This window comes from Scyliorhinus torazame, chromosome 2, assembly GCF_047496885.1.
Source record: "Scyliorhinus torazame isolate Kashiwa2021f chromosome 2, sScyTor2.1, whole genome shotgun sequence".
In the NCBI taxonomy this organism is placed as follows: Eukaryota; Metazoa; Chordata; class Chondrichthyes; order Carcharhiniformes; family Scyliorhinidae; genus Scyliorhinus; species Scyliorhinus torazame.
The window spans coordinates 329,204,397-329,223,490 of NC_092708.1; the positions used below are offsets into that span (position 1 = coordinate 329,204,397).

At 47.1% G+C, this 19,094-nt stretch overlaps 1 protein-coding gene across 3 annotated transcripts in view; it reads left to right on the forward strand.

Annotated features, from left to right (window-relative positions):
• The first annotated feature begins 255 nt into the window (after positions 1-255).
• map4k5 (mitogen-activated protein kinase kinase kinase kinase 5) overlaps positions 256-19,094 on the forward strand; it is a 309,224-nt gene continuing 290,385 nt past the window's right edge. Inside the window, exon 1 of one of the 3 annotated variants that reach the window (XM_072489787.1) lies at positions 256-592. In XM_072489787.1, coding sequence (XP_072345888.1) covers positions 479-592 — 114 coding nt within the window. In that variant the 5' untranslated portion in view covers positions 256-478. The remainder of the gene's footprint in view (positions 593-19,094) is intronic. The other 2 variants (XM_072489786.1, XM_072489788.1) reach the window with 2 other exon arrangements.

Below are 19,094 nucleotides of genomic sequence, written 5' to 3' on the forward strand. Positions count from 1 at the left end.
ACAAGACATTTACGGCACGTAAATTCAGACCGAAAGAAATGAATAAATAAATAAATAAGCCACCGAGGCTTCAAACTGTCGCTTTCTGAGGTCAACAGAAGGAAGTGTGACATGCCGGGGGGGGGGAACGTAACAATCAAAACTGAGCCAGTTGGAAAAAATATACCTTTCGTCAACAAAAAAAACTCTTCCCCCCCCCCCAAAAAAAAAGGACGAGGAGAGAGAGGCCAAGCAGCAGCAGCAAAGATGTTGTGAAGGTGTTCTGAGAGAGACTGTGCAGAGCGCGCGAGAGCTCTGGCCCCAGGGGCAGCTCGCGCCACCCGCGCGCAGGAAATGGAACGGGAGCCATATTTGGAGGCGGCCGAGTGAAGACACAAGAGGAGGAGGAGGAGGCGGTGACGGAGGCTCTAAACTCCCCCGCCCCGTCAGTCAGTCCTGGGGACAGCGGCTACCCCTTCAGAGAGAGAGAGAGAACGCGATGAACTCGCAGGGCCGTGCGAGCGCTAGCGGGGATATCCTGAGGAAGAACCCGCAGCTGGATTTCGAGCTGATCCAGAGGGTCGGCAGCGGCACCTACGGCGATGTCTATAAGGTTGGTGTTTGAACGATGTACAAACCCCGCCGCCCGCCCGCCCCGCGCCGACCGACCAACCGTTGTTGGCGAATCAAGGCGAGCGGCCTTCACGCCGGCAGACGTGTCTCAGCCGGAGGCGGTTTGGTGGGTGGGGGAGAGAGAGACTCTCTTCCCCACCCCCTCCTCCTCAAACACACACAAACTTTGTCGCTTCGGTCCGGCTCACTGAAACACTTTGTGAAACGCGGGGGGGGGGGAGGGCTCAGGTTAACGGCAACAACGATTTGTCAAACCTCGGTACTTATATATTTAAAAAAAAAAATCTCGATTGCCCAGTTTGGGGTTCGCCCCGCAGGACGTGAGCCCGTTTACGTCGGTTTGCATGGCGAAAGTAATACTTGTCGAAGTGTAAATTGATTTGTCGAAAGGAAATCACTCGGGTCACCTGGTGGGTTACAGAAAGGAGGATGTTGAGTTTAAAAAAAAAGAGACGAGATTGCTGGCAGTGAGTGAGTGGGTAGCCTTGGGATCCAAACTAACTCGTTCTTCCTCTATCCACCCTCCCTACCACCAAACGACAATATCTGTTCGCCTGTTCTAACCGCAACAGGTACATCAGAACTACTTTTTGTGACGTCGCTCTATATTTTTAATTTCGAGCTGTTTTGAAAATATATGTTGTGGTTGAGAGTTGCAAACAGTTAAATGGAAGAGGGGCATTTTCACATACGTTTTTTTCTTCAAAATATGTATTTTTCGTGAATTCCAGAGGTATTGAAATTGTGCCCATCCAGCAGTCGGGGGCTGAACCTGATGTGTTGGAAAAACAGGTCCCTGTGATGTCTGGTTTGTACGTTGTTTAGAAAAAAACTTGGCAGGTGATTGGAGTTAATGTTACTACTAACCGTTTCTGTGCCAGAATAAAGTGTAGCTTTTGCATATTGATAAATGCTTAAATATCAACACTTGAACATTTTTATTTAAATGGAAATGGTGGCAGTGGTCCGAACATATAAATTAGAATCAGGAATAGGCCATTCAGCCCCTCGATCCTGCTCTGCCATTTTTATCTGATTGTGGTCATTACTTTCCTGTCTATCACCTGTATCTGTTGATTCCCTATTTGTGAAGAAGCTATCTTACTTAGCATTAAAAATTATTCAATGACATTGCCTCTACCACTCTGTGGAAAAGAATATTATGGACTAAAACAGCTGCTGAGAGAAGAAAGATTTTTCTGATCTGTCTTAAATGGGAGATCTCTTGTTTTAAGCTGTGTCCCCTAGTTCTGGATTCTCCCACAAGGGGAAATGTTCTTTCAGCATCCACTCTGTCCAGTCCCCCTTGTTGGGGGCTGAAGATGATGGCTTTAATTTAGCTGGAGAAAATTGTGGTTTACCCAAGATTGGATGTCTGTCGAGCAGTTGGTCAACACAGGAAGTGAAGAGGGAATAATGCACCTTAGTCACGGGGATGTTTGTGACTTGGAGTAAGGTTGTTGAGTGGAAACTTGATTGGGAAGATTGAAGTGAGGAGTTGTATGAGAGAGATGATACTGATTTGGGAGGTGCCAACACATTCAGGAATTTGGAAATGGGCCTGTAGTCTTAAGGACAGGATGGACAGTATTTTTGTTGCAAAACTGTCATACAATTGGCTATTGTTTGCTTTATCTTGTATTATGTTACTACAAAAGTAATTTTATTATAAATGTAAGTGGTATGTTCTAATTGTGGACCATGGCAAGGAATGTTCTAGCATATGTTGTACTGAGATGGGTGTCTTGGCAGCATCCTTTCATTATTTTTCTAAAGTACACAGGAAGATTTGTGTAGTATATTATCATAAATAAATCTGTGACTATGATATCCAGTTTCATTGTTGGCCTGTGATCATTTTATTATACTATTTTACTGTATGCTGAATGTTACAGGCTTTAATAAACTATTCCACTGTCAAAACTCCAGTATATTAATGTGCACATAAAGATAACTGTTTGAATATTTCTTAATCTCAACCACACCACAAATAATTTTAATGCCTGAAGCATAAGTCTAAGTAATAGTCCTCTTATTAGTTTACAAGACTAGTTTCCCTGAATACCGCTCTTAATATTCTATAGAGTCAGTCAGCAACAACTTTAATGTAAAATAAAATGCGCCAAGGTGCTTCAGAGCAGCATTATAAGACAAAATGTCACGCCATGCCACATAAGGAGGTATTAGTTCCAATAATCAGAAACTTGCTGAAAGAGATAGGTTAAGTATCCTAAAAGAGGAAAATGAGGTAACGAGGCAGATGTTTAGGGAGGTATTCTAGAGCTTATGGCCTAGGTAATCGAAAGCACGTCCAATGTTGGGGTGAATAAAATTGGTAATGTTCAAGAGGCCATAATTAGAGGAGCACAATATCTGAGGGTTGCGCAGCTGATGAGATTACAGAGAGGAGGAGCAAGATCATGGAGGGATTTGAAAATGAGGATGAAAATTTTAAAATCAAGATGTTGCTTGACTAGGTACCAATGTAGGTGAGCAAGCACAGGAGTTTTAGGGAAACGGGATTTGGCTGTGAATAAAGACCCAGACAGCAGAGCTTTGAATGAACTTATGTTTATGGGGATAGAATATGGGAGACCAGCAAGTGGTGCATTGCAGAAGATAACAAAGGCACGAATGAGGGTTTCCGCAGCAGATGAGTTGAGATAGGTGAGGCTAGGCTGTGTTACAGAGGTGGACATATATGGGCTTAGTGATGGCGTGAAAATGAGGTTGGAATCACAGGATGAAATGTGAACAGACTGGCTTGATCTCGCACTGTTGCCAGGGAAAGCGATGGAGTTGGAAGCTAGGGAATGGAGTTTGAGAGGAGACCAAAAACAATGACTTGATTTTCTCAGTATTTAATGATCAGTAATAAAGAATTTTATAACTGCAATGTTGTCATCGTTGTGGTGATATACATCACTAAGTACACAAAGGGTTAATGTACATATACTACACCTAGCTAGACACTAGAGGGAGCATCAGAGACATGACACTTACAGTCAACCAATAGGTCAGTAAGATGGGACACGACCAATGGCCATTCAAGATACACACCGAGGTGACACTGCCACAGGAGGGCATTACACCAACCCATATAAAAGGACACATCACACATGCTCAGTCTCTTTCTGATGGAGACACTCAGTGAGTACAGACACAGGGTTGATTGAACATCACACCCACCACGTGGATTGTAGCAGACTGGTTCGTCAGTCTGAATAGCTATAGAAGGATTAACAGTAGAGACAAATCCAAGTAGGAGAATTGTTAATAGTTTAATAAACGTGTTAAAGCTATCTCCAAGTCTGAACCTTCCTTTGTCAGAGTGCACATCAAGGAAGCAGCTTCTGCTACGTCAAGAGCATAACAAAACAATCGTCACATGTGTTCTGCCCAAAGGCAGGTCCTTGTCTGCTGATGTTTCATCCTGAGCCGTTTGATTTTTTTAATATATCATTGGTAGGCCAGAACAGGAATTAAGCCTGCAATGGTGATCTATTCTGAATCACATTGAGCTAACTAGCCCCCATAGAAAATTTAATATTTCTAATGTATTTAGATGAATAATATCCTGTCAAAGCTGTTACACTCGTGTGCTAAGTATTACATTGTTGCCACAGTTTTTTTTTTTTGGGATGCGAGTATTGCTGGCAGGGCCAGTTTTCATTGCCTATCCTAATTGCCTTTGGGCATATAGTGGTGAAGAAATGTGAATTGTCCATGTGGTGTAGGTACACCCATAGTGCTGTTGTTTGGAACGGATTTGTAGGCTTTTGACACAATAACAGTGAAGGAACAATGAAATAATTCAGTTTTTGATGGGTTGTGATTGGAGGGGTAATTTCAGGTGGTGATATTCCCATGCATCCGCTGTCCTTGTTCTAGGTGGTGGAATGTGTTGTTGAAGGAGTCTTGGCTAGTTACTGCAGTGCATCTTGTGGATGATTTGTGCTTCTGTCACTAGCACTCCTGGTGGACAGACTGTTCAGTAGTTTATGGGGTGTCGATCAAGGGTGGTTACTTTGTCCTGGATGGTGCTGAGCTATTTGACTGATGTTGGAGCCGCATCATCCAGACAAACAAGCATTTTATCACTCTCCTAGCTTGTGCCTTGGAGATAGTGAATAAACTTTGGAGAGTAAGGGAGTAAGTTGTGATACGGAATTCCCAGCCACTGACCTGCGCTTGTAGTCGCATCATTAATTTATTTTTTTGTTTTTTAAAAATTGAGCGCCCAATTCATTTTTTCCAATTAAGGGGCAATTTAGTGTGGCCAATCCACCTACCCTGCACATCTGTATAAAAGCAAATTACTGCGGATGCTGGAATCTGAAACCAAAGAGAAAATGCTGGAAAATCTCAGCAGGCCTGGCAGCATCTGCAGAGAAAGAAAAGAGCTAACGTTTCGAGTCCAGATGACCCTTTGTCAAAGCTGTACATCTTTTGGGTTGTGGGGACAAAACCCACGCAAACACGGGGAGAATGTGCAAACCACACGGACAGTGACCCAGAGCCAGAATCAAACCTGGGACTTCGGCACTGAGGCAGCAGTGCTAACCACTGTGCCACCGTGCGGCAGTTGCATCATTTATATATGGCTGGTCTAGTTCAATTTTTGCTCTGTGGTCATCCCAGGATTTTGAGGGTAGGGTTTCACTAATGATAATGCTGTTAAATATCAAGGGGAGATGGTTCGATTCTCTCATTGGAGGTAGTCAATATCAATCTCGTGTGGCGGAAAACCCTGACTCGTGCTTGGTGCAATTTCCTTTAATATTTTTACACTCCTGTGTGAGACTAGATAGTTTAATGGATTGCTTGATTGTAGAGAGCATCACAACCAGGTGAGATTCTACTCTCATCTGATATCATACTTTCTAGGTTTGCCCTAAGTTTGAACCTACCTTTTTAAAAATAAATTTAGAGTACCCAATAATTTTTTTGTTTCAATTAAGGAGCAACTTAGCATGGCCAATCCACCTAACCTGCACATCTTTGGGTTGTGGGGGTGAAACCCACGCAGACATGGGGAGAATGTGTAAACTCCACACGGACAGTGATCCAGGGCAGGGTTTCGAACCTGGGTCCTCAGCGCTGCAATCCCAGTGCTATCCACTGCACTACATGCCACTCCTCGTTTGGACCTTCCTTCACAACAACATTGCCCAATTCTCTGCAGTCCAGAGAAGTTGAGGCCAAAATGCTGCATGCACCCTAACTTACCGCAATTCTTGTTTTCGGTCCCCCATTATCACTGGGCTCTCTGCACTTTGCACTAAATTTGCAATAAATTTAATTGAGAGCTAAATTTGTGCTGTTCTGGCAATGTCGTTCTCCAAAATTCTCATTATTTTTATTCCCTTCGTGGCCTTGGCATTCATTATTTCTGTAACCCCTCCCAGCCCCTCTGAGATCAACATACTCATTTAACCTGGTCTCTAACACATCCCTAATTTTTTTTGCTTTACCATTGGCACAGTGCCTTCAGCTGCCCAGGCCATAAACTCTGGAATTCTGTCATTGAACACGGTTACCTCTTCTCCTTCAAGGCACTTCTTAAAACCTACCTCTTTGCCAAGGTTTTGATTTTCTGTCCTAATATCTTGTAATATGACTGTCAAATGTTCCTGAGATGTTTTGCTATGAAAGGTGTTGTATAGATGCAAAATGTTACGACAAAAAAATTAAATGTCTTCCAGTATTTACAGCTCCCAACGTTCAGTGTGATGTGGAGAGTGGTACAATCGAATGGTACCACAAGACTAAACAAAGAGATTCTGTTTGTGCAGTGCTTTTCAAAGGTTTTGTTGTAGAGATGTACAAGAATTATACTGCTGTATAAATCATTGGCCATGGAAAAATTTGTTTCGTTTGTAAAATGTAATGCAGGATAATGAATTTGTTAAATAAATGTGATAAATTAGTCCATGTCTTGATTTAAAAATAGAGTAATTAAATTATACAAATAATCCGTAATTTATTATAAGCAAGTTTAGTTGGGAGTTACCTGAATGTACTGTTTCTCAGTTCATATTTTAATTATACTCCTAAACTCTTCTGCTGGGACGAGATGAGAAGAGCTAGTCTCAGCTGTACATTTCTTCATAATTATTGTTCGTAGTACTGTGCTTTCCAAAAGTCAAATAAATGGTCATGACTTCTCTTTCCCTTCTCCCTTACCAAATTCAAAGTCTCCCGATGGAACATAGGAGCTTATATTATGGCCCAAGTGAATGTTTAGAATCGTCCCAAAAATGAATGAGTGACAGTTGCTGATGTTGAAGTTTTGGTAATTCTACATTAACTCCATCCTATCTATTTTCATAGAATTTACAGTGCAGAAGGAGGCCATTCGGCCCATTGAGTCTGCACCGGCCGTTGGAAAGAGCTTAAGCCCATACCGCCACCCTATTCCCGTAACTCAACCTAACCTTTTTGGACAATAAAGGGCAATTTATCTTGGCCAATGCACCTAACCTGCACATCTTTGGACTGTGGGAGGAAACCCACGCAGACACTGGAAGAAAAGTGCAAACTTCACACAGACGTTTGTGTGAACAGAAAGGAAACAAACGCTGGTTAAATAGAATTAAGGACTGATGAGTTCATTGAGGATGAATTGGTTGAGGATGCCTCCTTTGGGTTTACTGTGAGATGCTGGTTTCCCTGTGGGGCTTTTGATATCAGCAGATCATAGAATTTACAGTGCAGAAGGAGGCCATTTGGCCCATTGAGTCTGCACCGGCCCTTGGAAAGAGCACTCTACCCAAGCCCACACCCCATCCATTCCCGTAGCCCAGTAACCGCACCAAACCTTCTTGGACACGACACGAGGGCAATTTAGCATGGCCAATCCACCTAACCCGCACATCTTTCGACTGGAAGGAAACGGGAGCACCCGGGGGAAATCCACGCAGACACTGGGAGAATGTGCATATTCCGCACAGACAGTGACCCAAGCCGGGAATCGAACCTGGGACCCTGGAGCTGTGAAGCAACTGTGCTAACCACTCTGCTACAGTGCTGCCAGTGATCATGGCACTAAAAAATGTGGTCACCTGACAGGGCTAAATTGCTGGCTTGTAATGCAGAACAATGCCAGCAGCGCGGGTTCAATTCCTGTACCAGCCTCCCCGAACAGGTGCCGGAATGTGGCTACTAGGGGCTTTTCACAGTAACTTCATTGAAGCCTATTTGTGACAATGCGTTATTATTATTATTGTTGGGAAGATGAGCGTGAGTGACCTGGTCACCGTGGGCCTGAATCTTGTCATATATTTTCATAATTATATGATGTCTTATACGTTCTATAAATACACATTTTGATTTTAAATTGAATGTCATTATGCATCTTGATTCCAGTTGTTTTTAAACCATCCATAATTGAGAATTGGACAATTATTTGTAACCATTTGCCAATTATAGAATATTTAGCACACCAATTTTTTCAAGCTAAAACAAAGTTCAGTGTGTGGTTGCCACTTTGTTGTGGTCCAATAATCTATCCTACTTAATTACCTCGAAGGTGATGTTGATGCAAAGTTCATTACTGTCCCTCCAATCCTCATTCAGTAGCACCCAGTTATATCAAATGCTCCAGTGGTACTTCGGTAAGAAAATTTTACTTTGTGCCTGTGATTTTGGACAAATCTGATCTAGTTTAATACGAATGAATCAGATTGTCGTTACCTGCCATATCTAAAAATGATAAACATGTGCATTAACCATTCCGCTTAAGACTTCCGGTTGCGGCTATGCGGAGCTAAGTCGCACGTTCGGCGGCTCCCACAAAAACTGACTTTTGGGCTATTTTCAGGGCCCCTAACGGCACTTTTTCGGCGTTTCCCGGTGTGGGAAGGAGTCTACAACAACTCCCCGTCAGTATATGGCTTCAACTAGGAGCGGGGCGACATAAAAGGTGGTGGTGGACCCGAAGAATGTGCGAGGGAAGAAGGACAAAATGGCGGCGGGCGGAGACCAAGCAGCGTGGATGCAGTGGGCGGAGGAGCAGCAGGAGGGTATCCGGCGCTGCTTCAGAGAGATTAAAACGGACCTGCTAGAGCCGATGAAGGCTTCTATTGATAAGCTGCTGGAGACACAGACGCCCCAGGGAGTGGCGATCCGTGAGGCTCGACAAAAGATCTCCGACAACTAGGACGATATCTTCGGCCTGGCGGTAAAGGTGGAGGCGCTCCACAAGAAATGGCAGGAGCGGTTCGAGGAGATGGCGAATCGGTCGAGGCGGAAGAATGTGCGGATTCAGGGCCTCCCGGAGGGGCCGGATGTGGGGGCCTATGTGGTCACCATGTTAACTCGCTGATGGGAGCGGGGTCCTTCCAGGGGCCCCGGAGCTGGAAGGGGCCCATAGAGTGCTGGCGAGGAGGCCCAAGGCTAACGAGCTTCCGCGGGCGGTGCCGGTGAGGTTCCATCGGTTCGTCGATCGAGAGTGTGTGCTCAGGTGGGCCAAGAAGGAGAAGAGCAGCAGGTGGGAGAACGCGGAGGCTCGGATATATCATGACTGGAGTGCGGAGGTGGCGAAGAGGAGGGCCGGGTACAATCGAGCGAAGGCGGTGCTGCACAGGAAGGGGGTGAAGTTTGGCATGTTGCAGCCGGCGCGACTGTGGGTCACCTACAAGGACCTTGCACCGTTATTTTGAGTCTCCGGAGGAGGCGTGGGCCTTTGTTCAGGCCGAGAAGTTGGACACAGATTGCGGGTCGGGACGGGCGATTGGGGACTGCAGTTGATATGCTATGTTTATTTTTGTTTCTAGGGGGGGGCCTTTGTATTGCTCGGGTTTCTTTTTCTTTTTGTTTTTTCTCTTTTGGGTCGGTGAGGGTGGCTGGGGCGGGTTGGACACTGTTTTGGTTGGGTTGGTTGTGGGGGGCTCTTGGAGGTGAGATGGGGCCCCGCGGGGGAGGGGGATGCCCGAGGTCAGGGGTGAGGGGACCGGGCCTGTAAAAGGAGCTGCGTCAGAGGTGGCGGGGCTTGGTAGGTGGAAAGCGCGGGCTTTTACCCGCGCTGGAGGAGGCGGGGCTAGGGCGGGGAAGCGAGAGTTGTTTCCCACGCTTAGAACAGAAGGGGGAGAGCCTATGGATGGGGACGGGAGAGGAGGGTGTGCCACACAATGGGAGGAGTCGAAGGAGAGGCGGGAGTGGCCGGGGTCAGCAGGAGTCAGCTGACTTGCAGAAGTGCAATGGGGGGAGTAAATCAACTAGGATGGGTCCAAGTTGGGTGGGGGGGAATCGAGTTGCTGCTGCTATGGTCCCGGAGGAGCTGGAGCGAGTGGGGGGGGGGGTTTCAAGACGGGGGTATGCCGCTGTGGGGAACGGGCCGGGTGTGGGGCGCGGACGCATGGCTGGCCGAAGAGGGGTCATGGCTAGTCGGCGGGGAGGGGTGCGGGTAGCCCCCTGATTCGGCTGATAACCTGGAATGTAAGGGGACTGAATGGGCCGGTTAAGCGGGCCCATGTGTTCGCGCACCTGAAGGGGCTCAAGGCGGATGTGGTTAAGCTTCAGGAGACACACCTGAAGGTGGCAGACCAGGTAAGATTGATGAAAGGGTGGGTAGGTCAGGTGTTTCACTCGGGGCTGGATGCCAAAAACCGAGGGGTGGCGATCTTGGTGGGAAAGAAGGTGTCATTTGAGACGTCGAGCATTGTGGCTGAAAATGGCGGCAGGTACCTAATGGTAAGTGGTAAGTTGCAGGGAGCGAGGGTGGTACTGGTCAATGTGTATACCCCGAACTGGGACGATGTGGGTTTTATGCAGCGTATGTTGGGTCGGATCCCAGACTTGGAAGTGGGGGGCCTGATATTGGGGGGGAGATTTTAACACGGTGCTGGACCCGGCACTGGATCGCTCCAGGTCTAGGACGGGTAGGAAGCCGGCGGCGGCTAGAGTGCTGAGGGGGTTTATGGACCAGATGGGAGGGGTGGACCCTTGGAGATTTGCAAGGCCGCGGGCTCGGACATTTTCATTCTTCTCACATGTCCATAAGGCTTATTCCCGAATCGACTTTTTCATCTTGAGTAGGGCATTGATGGCGAGAGTAGAGGATACTGAGTATACGGCAATAGCCATTTTGGACCACGCCCTGCTTTGGGTGGACTTGGAGATGGGGGAGGATAGGGACCAGCGCCCGCTGTGGCCCTTGGAGGTGGGGCTGTTGGCGGACGAGGAGGTGAGCGAGCGAGTCCGAGGAAGTATAGAGAGGTACCTGGAGACCAATGACAACTGGGAGGTCCGAGTGGGGATGGTATGGGAGGCACTGGAGGCGGTGGTGAGGGGAGAGCTGATCTCCATTAGGGCCAACAAGGAGCGGGGGGAGAGGGAGAGGCTGGTGGGGGAGATGGTGAGGGTAGACCGGAGGTATGCGGAGGAGCCCGAGGAAGGATTGTTGAGGAAGAGGCGTAGCCTCCAGGCTAAATTCGACCTGGTGACCACCAGGAAGGCAGAGGTGCAGTGGAGGTAGGCCCAGGGGGCGATTTACGAGTATGGGGAAAAGGCAAGCCGGATGCTGGCGCATCAGCTTCGGAAGCGGGACGCAGCTAGGGAGATCGGGGGAGTTAAGGACAGGGGAGGGAGTGTGGTGCGGAGTGGAGCTGGCATCAATGGGGTCTTCAGGGACTTCTACGAGGAATTGTACTGATCCGAGTCCCCACGGGAGGAGGGGGGGATGGGCGCCTTCCTGGACCAATTGAGGTTTCCAAAGGTGGAAGAGGACTGGTGGCGGGATTGGGGGCCCCGATTGGGCTGGAAGAGCTGATCAAAGGGTTAGGCTGAACGCAAATGTGCGGAGGCTTTTGAACATTATCATGATGCCGGCGAGGGAGGGGGAGGTGGAGATAGTGGTGGCGATGGACGCTGAGAAAGCCTTCGATAGGGTAGAGTGGGGGTACCTGTGGGAGGTGCTGAAGAGGTTCGGGTTTGGGGAGGGGTTTGTCAGGTGGGTTAGGCTGTTGTATGAGGTCCCGATGGCCACAAACAGGAGGAGGTCCGAGTACTTTCGGTTGCATCGAGGGAGGAGACATCCCCCTGCTCTTCGCACTGGCGATTGAACCCCTGGCTATGGCACTGAGGGAGTCTAGGAACTGGAGGGGGTTGGTGCGTGGTGGGGAGGAGCATAGGGTGTCACTTTATGCGGACGACCTGCTGCTGTATGTGGCGGACCCGGTGGGAGGAATGCCAGAGGTAATGAGGATTCTGAGGGAATTCGGGGACTTTTCGGGGTACAAGCTCAACATGGGGAAGAGCGAGCTGTTCGTAGTTCATCCAGGGGACCAGGAGAGGGGGATTGGCGAGCTCCCACTAAAAAAGGGGGAGAGGAGCTTCAGGTATCTGGGAGTCTAGGTGGCCAGGAGCTGGGGGGCCCTGCATAGGCTTAATTTTACAAGGCTGGTGGAGCAAATGGAGGAGGAGTTCAAGAGGTGGGACGCGTTGCCGCTGTCCTTGGCGGGTAGGGTGCAGTCAATCAAAATGCTCCCAAGGTTTTTGTTCCTGTTCCAGTGCCTTCCCGTGTTTATCCCAAAGGTTTTTTCAGGCGGGTTAACAGGAGTATAATGGGGTTTGTGTGGGCGCGAGGGACTCCGAGGGTGAGAAGGGTGTTCCTGGAGCGGAGTAGAGATAGGGGGAATGGCGCTGCCCAACCTGTGTGGATATTACTGGGCCGCCAATGCGACGATGGTGCGCAAGTGGTTGATGGAGGACGAGGGGGCCGCATGGAAGAGGCTGGAGACGGCATCTTGTGTGGGTACGAGTCTGGGGGCACTGGCAACGGCGCTGGTGCCGCTCCCTCCTAGGAGGTATACCACGAGCCCGGTGGTGGTGGCTGCCCTCAAAATTTGGGGGCAGTGGAGGCGGCACAGGGGGGAAGTGGGGGCCTCGGCGGGGACCCACTACGGGGGAACCGCCGATTCGCCCCAGGAAGAACAGATGGAGGGTTTGCGGGGTGGCACAGGGCAGGGATACGAAAGTTGGGGGACCTGTTTGTGGACGGGAAGTTCGCGAGCCTGGGTGAGCTGGAGGAGAAGTACGGGCTCCCCCCGGGGAACACCTTCAGGTATTACAGGTAAGGGCGTTTGCCAGACGGCAGGTGGCGGAATTCCCGTGGCTACGGCCACACACAGGACAGGGAGTGGGGAAGATCTCGGAAACCTGGGTGATGCAGGAGGAGGAGGAGGCCTCGGTGGTGGAGGTAAAAGGTAAGTGGGAGGAGGAGTTGGGAGAGGAAATTGAGGAAGGGACGTGGGCAGACGCCCTGGGGAGGTTGAACTCTTCCTCATTGTGCGCGATGCTCAGCCTCATACAGTTTAAGGTGCTGCACAGGGCACACATGACCGAGACAAGGATGAGTCGGTTTTTTGGGGGTGAGCACAGGTGTGTTAGGTGCTCAGGGAGCCCAGCAAACCACACCCATATGTTCTGGGCATGCCCAGCGCTGGAGGAATTTTGGAGCGGCGTAGCGAGGACTGTGTCGAGGGTGGAAGGATCCAGGGTCAAGCCGGGCTGGGGGATCGCAATATTTGGGGTGGCAGAGGAGCCGGGAGTGCAGGAGGCGGAAGAGGCCGGAATTCTGGCCTTTGCATCCCTGGTAGCCCGGCGAAGGATTCTTCAGTGGAAGGATGCGAGGCCCCGAAGCGTGGAATCCTGGATCAAAGATATGGCGGGGTTTATTAAGTTGGAGAGGGTGAAATTCGCCTTGAGGTTCGGTGCAAGGGTTCTTTAGGCGGTGGCAACCGTTCTTAGACTTCCTGGCAGAGCGGTAGACATTGGTCAATGGCAGCAGCAACTCCGGGGGGGGGGGGGGGGGGGGACACACTTTACTTTTTTGCTATTTATACTGGAGGGTCTGAGGGGTTGTATATACTGGTTGTATTAAGTCTGGGTGTTAATGTTAATTTATTATTTATGTACAGGGGGAGAGGGGGGTATGGAGGGTTGTTTTTCTGGACTGTGCTTTGTACTTAACCCTATTGGGTTTCTTTTTCATTTTGTTATTGATATTTTATGAAAACCCTTTCAATAGAGCAACTTTGCATTCCACTCATTAGATGACCTAACTGCAATCCAAATATTCCTCATTATGGTCCCAATATACCTCTTTCCTCATCTAGGCTTTACACGTTTTGAGGGCTTGGGACAAAAGGGCTTGCATGATTACCAATATATCACATTAGACAGGAACATTGTACTCTGCCTCACAAACAAAACCAAACAAAATAAATTAACCGTTTCTAGAACACTGATTTTAATCATGAACTTTTGTGATTAACTTCCTGCATCTCAAAAATGTTTGAAACATTACAGCATTGGGCGGCATGGTGGTGCCGTGGTTAGCACTGCTGCCTCACGGTGCCAAGGACTCGGGTTGGATCCCGGCCCCGGGTCACTGTCCATGTGGAGTTTGCACATCCTCCCCGTGTCTGCGTGGGTCTCACCCCCACAACCCAAAAAGATGTGCAGGGTAGGTGGATTGGCCACGCTAAATTGCCCCTTAATTGGAAAGAAAGAATTGGGTACTCTAAATTTATTTTTTTTAAAATTCATTTTATGAATTATGCCACCTTGTTATTTATTGTCTGTCGCTAAAGACTGTATCCCTATTTGTCTTCATAATTTTGGATTTAAGACTAACCTTCCTAGTGAGAGAAAAGCCCTAGCTGAATTATCCAACGTCGGGATTCTCTGTTTTGCCGGCAGCCCCGGGGATTTACCGACTGTGGGGCTGCCCCACAATGGGAAACCCAATTGACTAGCTGGCGAAACGGAGAATCCTGACGACGTGCCACGGAGAAATCCGCCCTTAGTCTTTGCAAGTCTCTCCATAATTCTAACACCCCATTCCAGGTAACATCTAGAGAATGTTGTACTTTATAACCATGTTTTTTATATTTTTTCTGTAATAGGATATTGAAAACTATACACAATATTTCAGCTGTAACCGAGCTAAGGTCTTGTCCATGTTCAACAGCCTTATCTATTTGCATTCTTACTTTTTATTATTTGTATGTGTACCAAAGTCCACATGTTCCTCTAGTCCATTTAAAATCTTGCCATTTAAGTTATATTTGCTTTCATTGCTCATACTTACACAGTGTCTTATTATTATGCTTCAACAGAAACTTTAACAGCTGTTCATCTCCTCCTGCTAGCCTATTTTTATCCCCTTGCATATGCTCACAATAGAAATCACAATTGCCATGCATCCCAATTTAGTGTGATGATCACATTTTAGTATTGTTTCCTCCATTCCTAAAACTCTTTCATTTATGTATATAACTAAAACCCAGCCCAAAATGGTTTCCTATGAAATACCACTAACCACTTTGTGACATTCCAAGAAACCTATATCCCAATTATTTGACATTTACCCTTCAATTATACATTTTTTTTTGTTTTATAAATTTAGAGTGCCCAATTTTCTTCCCCTCAAATTTAGCGTGGCCAATCTACCTAACCTGCTCATCTTTGGGTTTGCAGAGGTAAGACCCACGCAGACACTGGGAGAATGTACAAGCACCACCAGGAAAGTGATCCGGGATCAAATCCAGGTCCTCAGTGCCGTGAGGCAGCAGTGCTAACCATTGTGCCACCATGCCGCCCCCTATGTTTATACATTTCTATCCATATAGCCATGTTCTCCTTATGCCACTTTGTATGTGCATTTCTTGCATGCATATTTTTCAAATTCTATATAAACTGTGCCAGAACATTTCCTTTACATATTCCAGAAACATGAGAATGCCTGCAGCTGCTTGAATTTACCTGGCATCTTTAACAACATAAAATATATCCTAAATTGCTTCACAGGAAGTATTAGGATAAGTGACCAAAAGTGCCCAATCTACTTCACATTGCACTGGATAGGTAAGATATCTCTAATTTAAAAAAACAAAATTTAGAGTATCCAATTAATTTTTTCCAATTAAGGGGCAATTTAGCGTGTTCAATCCACCTAGCCTGCACATCTTTTGGGTTGTGGGGGCAAAACCCACGCAAACACTGGGAGAATGTGCAAACTCCACACACAGTGTCCCAGAGCCGGGATCGAACCTGGGACCTCGGCGCCGTGAGGCAGCAGTGCTAACCCACTGCGCCACCGTGCTGCCCTCAGGTATCACTAAATTTGAGCAACAGGTGAAGCTAGCCATTTCATGCTACTACTATGCAGTAGCAACAGGAGTGTTATTTGCCACTAACTGGATGGTGCCGTCAAGTCAAAAGGATGTTGTACCTATCACAAATGAGCAATGTGATTATGAATTTCAGTGCCAGTATGATGCTGGGCCCTAGGCCATATATCCTAAAGACTGGTGAATTGTATTGAACAGCATGTCTCAGCTACTGTTCGCAAAAGGCAAGATACAGACTGCACTCAACCAGTCTATTCTTGCAAAATTCAAAACACAGTGTCCAACATTAAATGTGATTCTGTGTTTGGACAATATTTGCTAAATTATCCTCAGTGTGCCAAGAATTACGCCGACAACCAATTTAAGATTTTCAGTCAGGCCCCCACTATGGTGTATTTTCATGTCCAGGAAGCTACATATATTCTACAGGGCCTTGTTCTTTGCAGAAAAAGAGTATGTACACACATTGCACCTGTTTCAGCTAAACAAAGTAAGTGACATCCATTTGTTGACTTACTCCTTAGGCCAATATCTTCACCAGTCGGGGTCCAAAACTGCCTGTTTTAAATTTCAAACAATGCTTGGCAGTTAACTGTCACCATCTACTGGTACAATCTCCATGGCATGCCTGTACCAACGAGGCCACTTGCCAACTAGTCAACACTCTGCTCATACAGTATAAATAGTTATTTTCCCTTCTTTATTCTTGCAAAATGACTGAGTGCAAGATGAAAAGCTTTGAAATGTCTTTTTTCCCGCAGCACTCAATACTACCAAATGAAACTTTGAAATATCTTTGCTAATTACTTTGTACGTGGTCAAAGAATACAAGAACTTTTAAAATCTTTGGGGTATAGGCCGTTAAGCAGGCTTGGATCACTCAGTTGGGCACCACTTGTTCTTGCTTCACTGGATGTATTGACCCAGTGACAGATTCCCGGGCTCAGGATAAAAAAAACTTAAACTTGGTCCGCTGGCACATCCACACTCCCTTTTACATTGCTATCCTTGTTTGGACGAGTGAGCTTGTACACCCATCTCCATCCCCCACAAACCCCCAGTGCTGCAGAAATTACCAGAAAAAGCTGAGAGCTGGTGTATCTTTGTTCCAGTGCAATGCGCAACCCTTCCAGTGCTCCCCAACTGCATCTACGTGGGACCACAGTGGAAAGGCTACTGATTTGGATCGTGTAATTCACTGACAACCAAAGTAAGATTAACTTGCCAATATCTTCCCGATTTAATTGCTATCTCACTGTTTGAAGAAAAGTCAAATTTGTTCTGGTTTTCTGGCAGTTTTCCCAATCCACAAAATTTCGGAAAATGTGCAGACTGATCCTTCGCTATTTCTTTCCAAGCTTCCTCAGGAATATAAGATGTAAATTGGCGAATTATCTACATCAGGTTTGGTCTCTGGGTACCACATCGCTTTTTGCCTTTCCCTCACTCTGTCGCAAGTTTGCCTCCTTCATCTTTTATCTCGATAATCCTCTTGCACTTACAATGAACCTACAGACAATATTTAAATTGCCCTTTTAGAGCTTTCTTATTTTTTTTTCTTTTTTAAAACATGAAGATTCCAGATTTTATGTAATCTCCCTATTCTTTCATGGAACCAAGGCTTTTTCTCAGTAGAGCTGGATTTGTATCGGTTTTAAATATTCTTCTTGCTGTTCTTGCCAGTTTTCCTTCCAATTAGTCTGGGCAAGTTCTAATTTTTTCAACATTTTGCCAAAATTTGCTTTTTAGTTTGCTAACCTTATTCTCAACTGTTTTCTATTCTTGAACTGAATCCACTTGTAAATTGACTACTAGTTCTGATTCATTATTAAAAGCAAGACCATCTAGTACTTCCTCCACTTTTGGACTAACAACAAATTGCCTGAGAAAACCATCCTGAAATTGCACCTCCCTATTTTTCACCACAGTACCGCGTGATTGTGGTACTGGATTAACAATTCCAAAATGAGTTCAAATTTCAGTGTTGTGAACTTAAATGTGATAAATCTCATTCGTGAGCTGGCATTAAAAAGCTAAGAAATATGCTGAATTTTATACTGCAAACCCAAACCCTTAAAGGGTCTAGTCTGCACAAGACTCCAGTCCACATTATGTGCTTGACTTTTTTTTTAATAAACATTTTATTGAGGTATTTTTGGTATTGTGACAACAACAAAATAAACAATGTACATGAAACTATAAACATAGTGCAAAAGCCTTCCCTTCCTTACAGGTCCCACCTTATTAACCCCCTACTGTAAGCTAAACTAACCCGCCCCCCCTTCTGCTGACGATTAATTTTCCATGAAGAAGTCGACGAATGGTTGCCACCTCCGGGCGAACCCTAACAGTGACCCACTCAAAGCGAACTTGATTTTCTCCAAACAGAGAAAGCTAGCCATGTCCGAAAGCCAGGTCTCTGACTTCGGGGGCTTTGAGTCCCTCCAAGCTAATGGTATCCGTCTCCGGGCTACCAGGGAAGCAAAGGCTAGAACGTCTGCCTCTTTCTCCTCCTGGATTCCTGGGTCTTCCGACACCCCGAAAATCGTCACACCTGGACTCAGTGCCACCCTTGTTTTTAACACCGTGGACATGACATCTGCAAACCCCTGCCAAAATCCTCTTCAGCTTCGGACATGTCCAGAACATGTGGACATGGTTTGCTGCTCCTCCCGCAAATTTTGCACACCTGTCTTCCACCCCAAATAATCTGCTCATCCGGGCCACTGTCATGTGAGCCCGCTGAACGACCTTGAATTGTATCAGGCTGAGCCTGTCCCATGTTGCGGACGTGTTGACTCTACTCTACCGTCCGCCCAATCGACCATCATCTATCTCTCCTCCCAGCTCCTCCTTCCACTTGTGCTTCTGCGTCTCCTCCGACCCCATAAGTTCCTTGTAAATGTCCGAGACGCTCCCTTCTCCTACCCACCCTCTGGAAACTACTCTGTCCTGAGTCCCCCTTAGTTGTAGGAGTGGGAAGGTTGACACCTGTTTACGTAGGAAGTCCTGCACCTGCAGATACCTGAATTTGTTTCCCCTCGCCAACCCCAACTTCTCCTCCAGCGCCCACATACTCGGAAAGCTCCCCTCTATAAACATATCCCCCATCCTCTCAATCCCTGCTCTCCGCCATATCGAGAACCCCCCCCCCATCCATACTTCCCGGGGCAAACTGGTGATTATTACAGATTGGGGACCAGACCAATGCTCCCACATGTCTCCTCCATTGCCCCCAGACTCTCAGGGCCGCCACCACCACGGGGCTGGTGGAGTACTGTGCCGACGGGAACGGCAGAGGCGCAGTTACCAATGCCCCCAGACTGGTGCCCTTGCATGAAGCCG